Source organism: Rhododendron vialii, chromosome 11a (genome assembly GCF_030253575.1).
Source record: "Rhododendron vialii isolate Sample 1 chromosome 11a, ASM3025357v1".
In the NCBI taxonomy this organism is placed as follows: domain Eukaryota; kingdom Viridiplantae; phylum Streptophyta; class Magnoliopsida; order Ericales; family Ericaceae; genus Rhododendron; species Rhododendron vialii.
The window spans coordinates 29,749,019-29,763,007 of record NC_080567.1 but is presented as its reverse complement, the minus strand read 5'-3'; the positions used below and the strand labels follow the sequence as shown (position 1 = coordinate 29,763,007).

Genomic DNA, 13,989 nt, shown 5'->3' with positions numbered 1-13,989 from the left:
TTTTTCTCGAATTTTTAATTTCGTACGGGTTTGGGTAAGACCTGGGAGATGTTCTTGCTATGTTTTTCTTTGATGACGACTTATAAATTCTTTTGAGGGTGTAGGATCAGCTTCCTCCTCGGTTGATAGAGGTTGTGGGGGCTATTGTGTTACATACTCCTTCTCAAATACTCCAATTGACACCCTTATGTCAATCCGAGTGGCAGCAGCACTGACGGGTGAGGAGGAGAACACATCTTAGGGTGGACTAAGAGAGGTCTTTGCAATGGTTTCTGAGCACTTTATTCCGGGTTATCCCAAGGTGGAAGAATGGATGTTTGTAGATGATGATTTTACACAATTCAAGCATCCGCTTTATAGAATGGTAACTAGTTCGTAGTTCCTTGAGTTTTTTTCTTTTTCTTTTTCCTTCTCTTTTTCCCTTGCTTCTACATGTTACTCACCTACTCTAGATGAATAAAAATAATTCAAACAATTAACCGACGGATGATGCTACGGTGTCCCCGGTCATTTTGGGGACATCGTAATTTTTGGCATAACTTTACCATTATGAGCATAACTAAAATCAATTACAAGCATAACAGAACCTAAATAAGACATAATCAAGGAATATCCAAAAAATCAATCAAGGCGTAACTAAACCCAATCAAGGCATAACAAATAAGTTATGCCTTGCTATGGTTTTGGTTATGCCTTGCTATGGTTCTGTTATGCTTGTAATGTGTTTTGGTTATACTCATAATGGTTTTATTATGCAAAAAGTTACGGTGTCCCCGGTCATTTTACGGTGTCCCCAAAATGACCGGGGACACCGAAGTCATTCCCTTAACGGATACAATGGTTACAATTATAAGTTCAAAAAAAGCCCTAGAATGGCTAAAAAATATAATCGAACCGTGTACTGTGATATGAAAAAAAATAAGAGGGAAGAAAATACATACAATAAATAGAACTGCTGGTGTGCTTCATGTATTCATTTGCTATTCATGTATGCCATCTCTCAAATCAGATTTAATTTTTATATCAATATTGTTTGACAACCGAGACTAGAGGCTATAAAATCTGTTCGGATCTTAGGTTCCTGTCTGCTCGTGGTGATATTTTTCCTTTTTTCTTTTTCTACAGGGGAAGGAGAAAACGAACCTTTTGATAGCAATGGCAACTGAAGTGAAGCAGAAGAAAATTTCCTTTTTGCAACGAATGAAGGCGGTCAAGCATTCGGAGCAATTTATAAACGTGATATCAACGAACTAGAGAGGGAGATCGATGCAAGTCAAGGTACGGCGGTTCTAAATTTTTATTATTATGGGAGCAGTATTCATAAGCCAGTGTATTTGATAAATTAGTAAATGTATGCAATTCATGTTACTCATGCATATATGCCACTCTTTTTTCCGGAAGATGGCGTTAATTGCATCAAGTACCTACCCAGCTAGTAGAAAATAACAGGTATATACGCAAATTACCTTACGCGTTGCTTTTGATACTACCTGTATTTTATACTTGAGGGGTGCTATTTTTGTCTATTTTTTGTTTGCTTTTCGTTTTCTGTTAGTACTAGTGTTTAGTGTTTGCATCAAATTTATTTGTATTTGTAGTCGGTAAAGCGTGTCAATGCAATAACAACCAATTTTCTCTTTAACATTAGTTACTACTATTAGGTTCAGTGTAACAATCAAGAGCTGGAACAAGTTTCTACAAATTTCCCATTTGAAAAATGAACTAACCTTTACTCTTGTTGAGTTTTACTTTCCTGCTTTAGTTGCTTGCTCTTATTGTATTGAGAAAAGTAAAATTGAACAAACATCATGTTGGTCTCTTCACTAACTACAACTCTAGAACAATAATTTTTGCTTCCTTTTTCTATCGGTATAGTTTGGTCGTCGGTCCGGTAACTTGCAATTTTGTCGTTTCTTAATTACTCAGGCTATATTTATATGGTTTTATGCGTTCATATGTTCATGTATTAATGCCAATGAGCTCTGTATAGAATGGAATATCATCCCCATTTAGAATGTGCTGGAGTATAAATGAACTGGGTGGTATAACTTTCCAATCAAACTTATTTGGGTGTTGTTTTAAGTCTGAAGGTTGAAGCAGACGTACGAACAACAGGCACGATTTTTTTTTCCCTAGTGATTAATTTTATGAGTTTAAGTTTGGATTTCTTCAATTGCAGGTCTTTAGAGCCATGTACTTGTTCTAGGGATCTGCAGTTATTGTTTACTGCTCCATTCTGTTTCACTAACATTGTTGAGTTTAACCACCAATGTAAATTGCATTCTTACTTTCATAGCTCTTGTTTTGCCTGTGGATGAGTTATTCATATTTGGTGTTCGATTCTAGTTTCCTCCAAGCACAAGACCAGGGATGTGAGCCAAGCGAGCATCGATCAAACAGAGCCGCAGGAGACAGCAGGTGGGCAGACCGCAGAATTAGTAAAAATGGAGTCCATAATTGACCAATTTTATAAGCCTACTCGAGGCGCAGCAGGTGGGCTGACCCCAGAACTGGGAAAAGAGTCCATATTTTAAAAATAGGGGGATTATAGCCCAGGCAATCGCTTATATTGGTAGAGACTAGAGAACAACAACTTGAGTGCATGTCATTATTTTGAGTAAGATAAGAGATCTGGTTATACTAGAAATGGGAGTGTTCAAGTATTATACTTTTAGTTTCTGCTTGGCTTTCCTTATTTTTTACCAACTTTTATCGCATGTCCTTCTGCCAAAGGACATAATTTAACTTACACTTCCGTTTTTTTTTTTCCCAATCGAAAGACCAAATCAATTCATTAACTTACACTTGATTTGACTTTAATCTACGCTTTCTTCCTCTATGATTACGTAAGTTTCTTATGAAATGACTGCTAGCCTCATCAAAACGAAGAACCATGCGCCTCAACAAAATGCTTGCCACCACGCCTTTTAGCCCGGTAATGTGTTATATCTTACGATGGGAGATTGAGATCGGAAAATTTTGTGTGAAAATCTCGTTATTTAAATTGTAATTTAACCAAATTCACGAATTCAGTTTATACAGGACTAGGCTAATGAATTTGAATGACATTTTGTTTTATAATAAGGTATCGAAATCTGGATACATTCAAGCTTCATATTTCAAGGTGAATGCCTAATATAGTTCTCGTCTTTGCCTCTTTTGTATTTCTTACATGGAACAGAAAAGATGGACCGTAGATCTACCTTAATCATTGGAGCATTAAGGCTCTGTTCTTGTAAACTTTTTGTCTAAAATTTTTGTTGGTACTTTTTTATTTTTCATAACTTTTTGTTGAGTTTTTCGTTGTAATTTTTGGGGTTAATCATTCGTCTCGACAAAAGTATAATAATATGGGCCAATGTTAAAAAAAAGTCATATAATAAGACGACACTTTTAGAAAAAAAAAAATTGTCTTGAATGATTATGAAAAATTCAAAAAAAGACGAACAACAAACATAACTACAAAAGAATACAAAGTTTGCAAGAATGGACGTGTCAAACAAAAGCACTAAAACCATGGGTATACCATTTTGTGTACACCAAGGCCCCGTTTAATAACGGTGATATATGAATGAGATTTATAAGGAGATGAGATTAAGATTGTGATTGGTAATGATTAATGTTTGTTTGAGATGAGATTAGATGATAGAATTATTAATATCATGTTTGTTTCACATGGGATAGAATTGGATTTATAGTGTATATTTTCATTTTTGCCCTTATGCAAAACTGATTTATTTTCCGGATAAATATTTTCTAGATCAGACCAATTTTGATGAAAACAATCACAACATCAAAAAATACTTTTGAAAAAAAAATTATTCAACCAAAAAAAAAAAAAAACCACTCAACCACTTTTCAAAAAAATAAGGTGTATTGAGATCAATAAACAAAAAACACAAACTTCACAAAGCATACCAAAAAAAAAAACAGTGAATCCCATAACAGATATAAAAAAATTGCAAACTCTAACATCAATAAAGTGTTGGTAAACACCTCGAATCAGAACAAAAGCTAGAATTATCACGAGGATTGAAAATATACAGGAACCAACAGCAGAGAGCACAACAGCATAATTTTCAGCCCTTTTTATAACAAAGTAAAAAACGAAGAGAAGGTTGTTTGGTTGTTGGTTGGTTTTAGCAAGGATAGGAAAGTAATTTCGCATGAGTTGGGTTTGGGCTGGACTATGAATAGAAAGGGTATTGTAAATACCCCTAATACCCACCTTACTAGTCCCAAGGACTAATAATTCTAACTCATTTTGGATTTACTAAACACAGTATTAATAGTTCTATGAGATTGGCAATCCAATCCCAAGAGCTAATATGGTTATCAAACGGGGCCGTGAACCCCATACAGCTACAAATTTGGGCGGGACTGTGCACAACTTGATTAAGAAAGTTCAAGTCCTAGGGGAGCCAGCAAAACTTGTGCTTCAATGCTTCAAATTCTACCGTTTACGATAACATTTTGCGTATTAGGAATCAATTTTCGGGAACATTCTTGCTTACGTGATTTCTTGGGTCTTCAAGATCCCTTTTATTTATCTCCCCAATAAAGGTAATAAATGTCGACTCTCAACAAGTGGTAGCAATATTTTAGGCACTACATCGTGATCGCACTGACCGCCCAATAAATAATACTAATCTTCACCACAACTATGCAGGTAGCAGGTACCACCGTAGGCAAATAGTGATCTTCGAACCAAAAGCATTTGGTAAGGGCCAAGAGTGTGAAATGGATCAGGCCACAAGTCAACCCAGGAGCACCTGGACCAAATGAATGTCAACAATTTGAGGGAGACAGAGATCATTTCCTGATAATTGTAGTAAAACTTTTCCCAGTGCAGACAAATCAAGTTCAACGAGGTTTCGATTCAAGTCCCACTATTTGTGTTTTTGTTCCAGTTATGCTTGTTACTATGCACCCAGTTATGTTTATACATTTATGCAACCGTTTAGCGAGCCTTTTCCTGCTCTCGTCCACGTCCAAGAGGGGTTCTAGGAAACTGTCGATGTTTTGATATTTGCAGACAACAATTCTCTCTATTTTGTGAAACAGGCAGTACAAATAGGAAGTTCAAAATTCTTTGATCCGCCTAGGCCTGCTAATGCAGCAGCTCATTTCTTCCTTGGGTTAGCCAAGATATCCGTGTAGGAATTTCCTTGGCCATGTGGGGTTTGCCAAAAACAGTTTGAATATGTCTTCAGCACGTTTCATAGGAATTCTCATACAAAATTCTACTGGTAGATAGGGTCAATGACTCAATGGTGAACAAGGTAGGTAGAGAAATTTGATTGGCCTGAAAGCATGGGCAAATGACGCTGCTTTCAGATAACTATTGGCATCGAAAATGTCAAAGTCTTGTTATAATAAAATAAGTCTTTAACAAAATGAAACAAAATCTTTGGACTGCAGAATGTTGTTCTTAGCCATCCAAAAATGTTTTTGACGGTTCCAAATTTAAAAAAAAAAAAACTCTTCTAGAGATGAGAACTCTTCTTTGAAATCTGAACCGTTGAATACAAAGATAAATGAGTATGATGAAATGACAGAGGTTGCAGAGAAACTGCAGAGAAAGCCGGGTCCAAATGAAACACGCCATGGAAATTTTAATTGACTTTCAAGACAAGCAACAGCCATGACCAAACCCCTTTATAATTAGTCCTCCCCCAATGCCAAAATCCACGATACCCTGATAACAAAGTACAAGATCTGCCTCCACCTCCTCCCCGGAAATCAGCTACTGCTACCGCCACCGCCAGCACTATCGGTTATCCCCCTGAAAATGGATCTTAGGGCGAGGCCAACTGCCACAGCTACCGCCGCTGCCACCAGCAGTTCATCTTCTGATGACGATAACTCTCCTGGAACGCCCAAAGGCCATCCACCACCACCCAGCGTGCTCTCTCAAAGCCTAACGAGCATCGCCCACTTGGCCAACCTCCTCCCGACCGGCACCCTCCTGGCTTTCCAACTCCTCACGCCGGTCTTCACGAACAACGGCTCGTGCGACGCGGCCACCCGCCCCCTCACCTTCCTCCTCCTCCTCGCCCTGGCCGCCTCCTGCTTCCTCGCCTGCTTCACCGACAGCTTCAGGACCCCTGACGGACAGGTCTACTACGGCTTCGCCACGACCAGTGGCATGTGGCTCTTCGACTCCCAGGGCGCCTCCGCCTCGGCGGGCACCCGGATTCCCGACCTCAGCAAGTACAGGATGGGCTTCATCGACGTCGTTCACGCGGTTCTGTCTGTCCTCGTGTTCGCTGCGGTGGCTTTGAGGGACAAGAATGTGTTGACTTGCTATTATCCGAGGCCTGATCACGAGACCGAGGAGGTTTTGGACATAGTTCCTGTGGGAATTGGGCTCATCTCCAGCTTGTTGTTTGTCATCTTTCCTACCAGAAGGCATGGAATTGGTTACCCTGTCACAGCAGGGCAGTAAATCCTCTGCTTTTTTCCGTTTACTTCTTGTTTTTGTCTCAGCAAAAGCAATTTATCAATCTTTGGAGAAAGAAAACAAAAGATTAAACGGACCAAGGCAGCGGGCACCGTTTTGCTTGTTCTTTACCTTTATTGATAGGTGAAAATATGTAAAAATCTTTTGTTCATCCAGATTTCATTAATTTCGCGATCATCAAGTTTTATGATGTTATTGTGATAACGATTCTTCTTGTTTGATTCAAGATTGTGATGTAATTAAATGGTATGGAAAGTGCTTGGAAGATTCTCTGGATGGGTCATGGAGATGTTAATTTAATTGATTAAGAAAGCTCAACATCTTGACCAGTCAATTTTGAAAACAAAAAAGGGGTATATTTTGTGGGGTGGGTGTGATTCAGACAAACGAATTAGTTGAAGGGCACACAAGTTGTCCCGAACACTTCATTATTAAAAAAAAATATATTGAATTGGTTGCACAACAACGATCAGGCAAACTATCAGTAACTCTAAAGTAGTTGATAGAATTCAAGAAATTTTGAAACATGAGACATTAGAATGGAGCAAATTCTCAAGATCCAAACTTTGACCACCAAGACAACCCCTTGAAGTTAGTATTGTGCACTTCGACTAATTCTGAAGTTAACATTTAGGCAAATTATCGGTAGTCCTAAAGTAGTTGATAGAATTTGAGAGGTTTTGAACATGAAATATTAAGAGGGAGCAAATTTCGAAGACCCAAACTTTAACCACCCGGGACAACCCCTTGAAGTTCCTATCACATCATTCTGCTTGTACATAGTATTATCCATTCAAAACTGAGATTGATCAGACTTGAATAATAAGAACACGTTGATCTGGAAACATAGGCAACCTGCGTAAGGCAAGATTTCAAATACAAATGGGATCTACGCGAAAAATATATTTTTATGCATGAACATTTAGATAATAACTAGAAACAAGGGGTTTCGTTCTTCACCTCACGGTACTTATGTTTTTCTCCTTCCGCAAGAGCTTATTCAAACTGGGATAGATAACTTGTCCGGCCATCTTTCGCGGACCGGCCAGAACCAACGGAAGACAGTTGACGTTTGTACGAGGCCTTGCCCATTTCAGGGAAGAGATTATTGGCTTAATTACTTTACCGAAGACGTTTTCTAGTTTTGTTTTTTGATATTTCAAGGATCCAGCCAACTCATGCTCGCCGTAGACGTTTGCTAATGAAAGAAAGAAAGAGTAATAGAATAGTGAAAAAGAAATTGATATTCGCGTTCCACTTATTACTGATGGCGCTCTACTTTGTTCATGAAGTTACTAGTAATTTCACGTTAAAATTTGAACGCCATTTGTAAAAAGTAATTTCACGTGAAAATAAGAGCACCATTGGTAAAAAATGGAGCGCGAAAATCAGTTTCCTAGTGAAAACTAACCATTATGACCAACTTATTTTACTCATGCGAAATCTTTAGAGGAATATACTTTATGGAGTGATGCTACTAGTACAGCAGCTGGCCGGGGAGTGTACAACGCGCGTTTGGGCCGATCTCGGGTCCAAGAAAGATAATCAAGCCGCTTATTTTGTTCAATATATTTTCCTCAAGGTTCCTGTAAAAATTAGCTCCATTCAACATCGATAAGGGTGTTTACGAAGCATCCAAAATCGCTTTTGAAATTTTCTTAAGCAATTTTGCATGCTTCGTAAACGCCCTTATCGATGTCGGATGAAACTGATTTTTTATGGGGACCTTAAGCAAGATATATTTAACAAAATTAGCGCGCCTGTCACAACCCAAAACTTACCTTGGAAGTCATGACCGGCCAAGCGGGTGTTAAGCCGCCGAAGGCCTACTCATAATCTAGTTTAGGGATTTCTAACATCATCGTCATTTTAAACCATAGAATTCAAAGAATGCGGAAGCGTAGAATAAATAACATATTCCCAGAGCTTCTAGGTGTACAAGTATAATAAATACAAACCATTATACTACACATGATTCTCCACGGTTATTCTAGCACCTCATCCAGTCCACAACTTGCAATCTACCTTAACCTGAAAAATTGGAAAAGATTTTCATAAGCCGAAGCTCGGGTGAGAAACGTATACCAAAGTTATAAGTTTGACCATGGAAATACCCCACATTATAAAACAGTTCAAAGCAACAATTCAAATATTTCGTTGACCATCCAGTACATGTATTTTTGTCCGAAAGCTCATTTCTTCGGTCCAAGAAATGGACCCTTTTCATTTCATTTCTCTTTCAACTTTTGCACTTTTGAGCGATAATATCATTCAACGGTATTTTTGCCAGTCGGTTGGGGAGCGACCCCATTGAAGATTGGTAAGATATCATTACCCGGTGATGCCTGTCTGCATCTCCTACCTTATTACTTCAAGCCACTAGTATCTTTACCCATCCCCTAGCGCTCAGGACACCGTTCGAATGAATCATATTATCACGAGCATATGCTAGCAACCAGTAAAATTCAAATTTCCAAAACATATTGCCATGGTCTAATTTAACTGAAACTCAAAAGATTTATAAACCAGCCATCGCATACATTAACTTCAATTAAACCAAGTAGGAAGTTCAAATTCCATATTTTCCAGCAAAATCAAGCAATTGCATCTCATTCCAAAATTTCAAAAAATACATGTAACTAAGGTATGCGCAACTCACCAAAAAGAAGTAGCGGCCACTTTACACGCGTCACCTCAATTCACAGTACTTGCACCTTTGACTTGTCGAGGGCTAAGATGAAAACAAGGTCGTACTCTTGCTTAAGTCTCGGATTGACCTATTTGCCAATTATTTCGTGTCAATACCTATTTAACAATGCAATCAGAAAATCCTTAGGCCTTCTCGATTGTGAGTTGGCCTATTCGGCTTTGAAAACGGCTCAGGGTCAATTTGTGAATCTCATCACTAATTAATTCAATAAGGAACTTCACGTTATTAAAAGAAACTTTAGTCTATGACAGGGTTAACCAAACTGATGGTTAATTATGACCAACTTCATACAACACTTCCAGTAGTTTAATTCCTTAAGAATAATTAGTTCTACTAAATCCACTTAGAACCTTAGGCCCTATTCTTATATACAGAGGCGTATTTACTTGATCTTAATTTCCTCAATTAGTCTGTCGGGTCGGCATATGGTATAGTTTTTACGGTTCTAATATGAAAGTAATGTATACTTTAACCTATTATTTCCTCTGAAGTTATGGATACAAAAATGCACAAGTTTAAGATAGAATTCCTACAATCTGTTAGGATAGGCACGTAGGATTTTAGTTGGGTCTTTAATTAGCTTAATCAAATTCCTATTTCAATCTCTTAAATTTAGGGCTTATATATAGCAATTGTAGTAGCATCTACAAATAACTTGCTTGAATCAAATAACGGCGGCGAGTTCCGAAACCGAACTCTTTACCGAAAGGAGGTTTCGCTTGTGTGAAAGTTTCAGGGATTAGGGTGCTGCGAACTTGAAAAGATAAAGTGAGAGGGAATGACCGGACCATTTTCGAGTTGGCCGGCGACCATAGCTGCCGTTTCTCGATGCTATGTGCGCTGTGCGTGGTGTTGTATGTGGTTTGCCCCAATTCTACGTCCTCTGAAATCTAACTAGAGTATCATAATACCTATTGGAAGTACATCAGTGAGTGAGTGAGAAATTACCAAACAAAGCGGTAGATTTTTCCCAGGTGAGATTGAGCGGTACGGCCAGCGGTGAATCTCGAATGGAAGTATGGGTACAGGAGGTCGCCTCTCTCTTCTGAAAATTTGTTGTCTTTTTAGTTGTTAACTAATCCCAATAGGAATATATATATACATCGGTGGGGATATAGGTGAAACAGGTTAATCTTTTTTCCCTTTTAAGTGACACCTGTTATTCTTCTAGCGCATCGTCACAACACATGGCATCACGCGTCCGATCATCGCAAATTTTGTCCGAACGCGTTCAAATTTCGGTCTTCGAAAAATCTTACAAATTTAACATAGACTAATAAAAATATGTGGATTATCATGACAGTGTCCGATTATAAAGAAAAGATTCCAATATTGCGTAATTTGTAAAGTGTATCAAATGTAACTCAGTTGTTCCATAGTATTTACAAAATTAAATTAGAATTCACACATTCATTCGGATAACGATACACTTCGCATGGCCTAACTTACTATTAGAATTAAATAAGAGTGTTGAGTTCCTATTCGGATCACGTGACTAGGATTTTAAAAGTCAGGATTTTACAGCTCCGATTATTTCTATTGGACCCGAGACGGGCTCAAATGTGCGTTGTACACGCTATTTGTGCCCCTGCTGCTGTACCAGTAGCATTTCTATGCGTACTTTATGTATGGAGAAACACTTGCAAATGGATTTTGCAGTCCTTGTGTAGAGACCCATATTTTTTCGTAAATTGTTTAAAGGTTTATTATTAAAAAGAAATGAGGAAGATGTGTCTTTTTTTGAATTTATTGGACTTGGAGTCATTGAGATAAGATTGTTAGTTGAGGGAGTGTGAGTGCAATTAGTTTGTGTGCTAGTATATAAAGGGTGTGTGTGTTGTAGGAGAACATAAGTCTCTCATCTCTCTCTCTCTCTCTAGCCGACTCTCCCTCTCTCTCTCGGCTTCCTCCCTCTCTCTCTCGGCTCCATCTCACAAAACTTCACCCCAAAGCTCAAAACCCATGAAGATCAACCTCCATTCCACCCTCTAGACGTGATTTCAAGCTTGTGGTGGGTTGGATAGAGCTCGGAGAGGAGTATTTATGGAAGATTTCGAATTCAAAAGCCAGAGCTCGCTCGTTTGGGTTGGATCTTCGCATATATGCTTCGAGGTAGGGATTTCTTACTCTCTTTATGTGTTTATGAGTTGATTTTGTGCTTCAATCGACTTAGAATCATCAACCATTGTGTCTTCAAAAAAGCTGTCGAAATCTGCAGAAAATCGCCCAAAATCGCCTAGGGATCGATCCCCAATCATGAGGGATCGATCCCTCATTCAAAATCTGAATTTTTCCCTTGGAGGATCGATCCCCAAGAGAGGAGGGATCGATCCCTCTCCTCTCTGGAAATTCTGCTAGCTTTTTGGGTTTCAGCCCAACTTCAAACTGCCGTAACTTTCTCGTCTGATGTCCGATTCATGCAAACTTTATATCAAATCGAAGGCCTTGAAGTCAGCTTTCATTTGCCACCAAAATCACCTTAAAACTCTTAATACACAGAAAGTTATGACCATTTGAGTAGAGATGTGTCGGTTTGCCGATGTTTGTGGCTATACCTAAGGTTGTTCTCTTTCCATGTTATGATTCCTTATATAATTAGAACATGTTTAAGTCACTCTCAAGCATGATTAATTGTATCCTAATGACTCGTTCGATCTTGTATCTTGGTACTCCTTGGAGTATAATATTAGTATCGTTGGATAGGAAACGTACCGTAAGGTTGATAGGAGTATCGTGGACTATAAGGGATAATGTGGTGAGAATTATGGGTAGACAAGAGCTTGCTTAGTGATCCGATGGATAAGATTATGACTCGTATCCTCGTGTTTCGTCTAGTTGATCTTCTTAAGGTCCTTTGGCATTCGTTCTATAAGATTCTCGTTTAGAACCTAGCGGGTGGTGATAAACACCCAATAATGCATATTCTTGGTGTTTAAGTCCTCTGGTATGTTGTGTTTGTACATATATGTTGTCGTTTTTATGCGATATTGCACGTAAGGTAGTTTATTGTGTGTTTCAGGTAATTCGTATAAATAAGGCGTGTTTGAATGCCAAGGAATGCTCCGAGTGCAACCAAGTACTTAAGGCCATGTGCCACCACGTTGTGTTGCCCGAAGAGTCATGAAGAGATGGTTTGGAGGTGGCTCGGGTCGCCCAAGGGTCAAGGGAATTGAAGGAGAAGTGAGGATTTTACTAAAGCTACTCATTTTCGAACCAGTCGAGGGTAGAATTGTCATAACTTTTTATGTATAAATTACTTTTGAACCAAACCACTTGGGTTAGAAAGTAGACTCGACAAGCTTTCTAACGGTCCAAAGAACACCTAAATCCTAGTTCGGGAGTGTCCGGAGCGCGCTATGGGCCGTCGGGTGGCAAAACAAGGCTTGAGGATCTTGATCTGCCAGGAAACAGAACCGTATCGATACGGATTCTGGAGTATCGATACTTCATTAAAACAGAGAGTTTTGAAGGCTTCAGCGTATCGATACGGTTATCTGCGTATCGATACGGTTCCTCTACGGGGAATTTTGGAATTCAAGCACGGCTGCACGGTATCGATACGGTATTAGAGTATCGATACGGGAGGCTTACCGACTTACTTTTTGACAGCTTTTAACTTTTCATAAGTGGCAACTTTCTACTTTTGGTGTGTATCTGGATATTTTGGAGTAGAGAGAGAGAGTCTTTTTGTATAAATACTCCTCTCTCTCTCTCTCACTTGTAAGGAGTAGGTAGTTAGTTTAGGTTAGTCTTTCTCCATTAATGTCTTCCAAGCTTTCTTAGTTAAATCTTTCAAGAACACTTGTAAGTCTTTCTCGTTTGTTAATTTCCCGTTTATTAAAGTTGTAGCTACGGACTAGATTCTCTTTAATATCAAGTTTATTCTCGTTTCCGTCGGTTAAACTTCATGTCTCGTTTTTATACTCTCTTCTATGCTTTAAGTATGTGTGAGTAGTCGTTAGGCTGAGTCTCGGGATATTCTTTCCCAAGGACTAGGGTCGTTACTCGGTTCTCAAACCACCGGGTTTAAAATCATGATTTTCGGAATAGAGCTTAACTTGCATTTTTGGTCTAAACAAGGGGTGTTAACTCCTTGGTAAGATGTTTAGTCAAGTGGTCTTGGCAAGCAGCTTATCGAGGACTCGTGGCCTCCTATGTGTTCGATAAATGTTAAAAACAAGTTGGTTCGCCTCCATTTAATCACATCTTTCAATAAACGTAGTCTTTAAAGCTAAATCTTTCGGGCGTGAGCACGCGGTCGTGACTCTCGCCTGCGTTAAATTGAGAACCGGTAACATCCTTTGTCAAGGGTTAGAAAATCTCTAGACTTGCCTCTTTTAAGTTAATTAAGTCTTTTTCCTAGTCTTTTGCCTTGGCAATTTTCACCGTTTCAAAGCATCACCAAGTTGGTCGTCTTGAACGCTGCATTCTACCATTTTAATCTACAATCCGATTAAGTTATATTCGAATTCCCTGTGGTACGATCCCGGTCTTACCAGTTTATTATGCTACCGACGACCTAGCCCTACGCTTGGGATGTTTCAACCTTATTGGAAGGCGAGGTTCGGAGGCTAAGCAGGTGGTGTGTCGGGGAGTCATTGTGGGTTCGGTAAGTGACGTAGGGTGTCGTAATAGATTTAAAGGAATAATGTGGACTTAAGGTAATTATCAATGTACGATGTGACATGTTTACGAGTTTGTATTACAATGTGAATTTGGGAAATGTTGCTTATTTGTACATTGAACAATGGCTTATATGTGTGTATGCTTGAATTGAGAATTTGAATAAAGGGCCCGCAACGCAAGGTGCGGTAAT

General features: G+C 38.9%; 1 protein-coding gene across 1 annotated transcript; it reads left to right on the top strand.

Annotated features, from left to right (window-relative positions):
* Nucleotides 1-5,570: 5,570 nt before the first annotated feature.
* Nucleotides 5,571-6,738, top strand: LOC131306401 (protein DMP3-like). The gene has a single exon (XM_058332619.1). It carries the CDS (start codon nt 5,792-5,794, stop codon nt 6,446-6,448), a length of 657 nt encoding a protein of 218 aa, XP_058188602.1. The 5' UTR covers nt 5,571-5,791; the 3' UTR covers nt 6,449-6,738.
* Nucleotides 6,739-13,989: the final 7,251 nt, after the last annotated feature.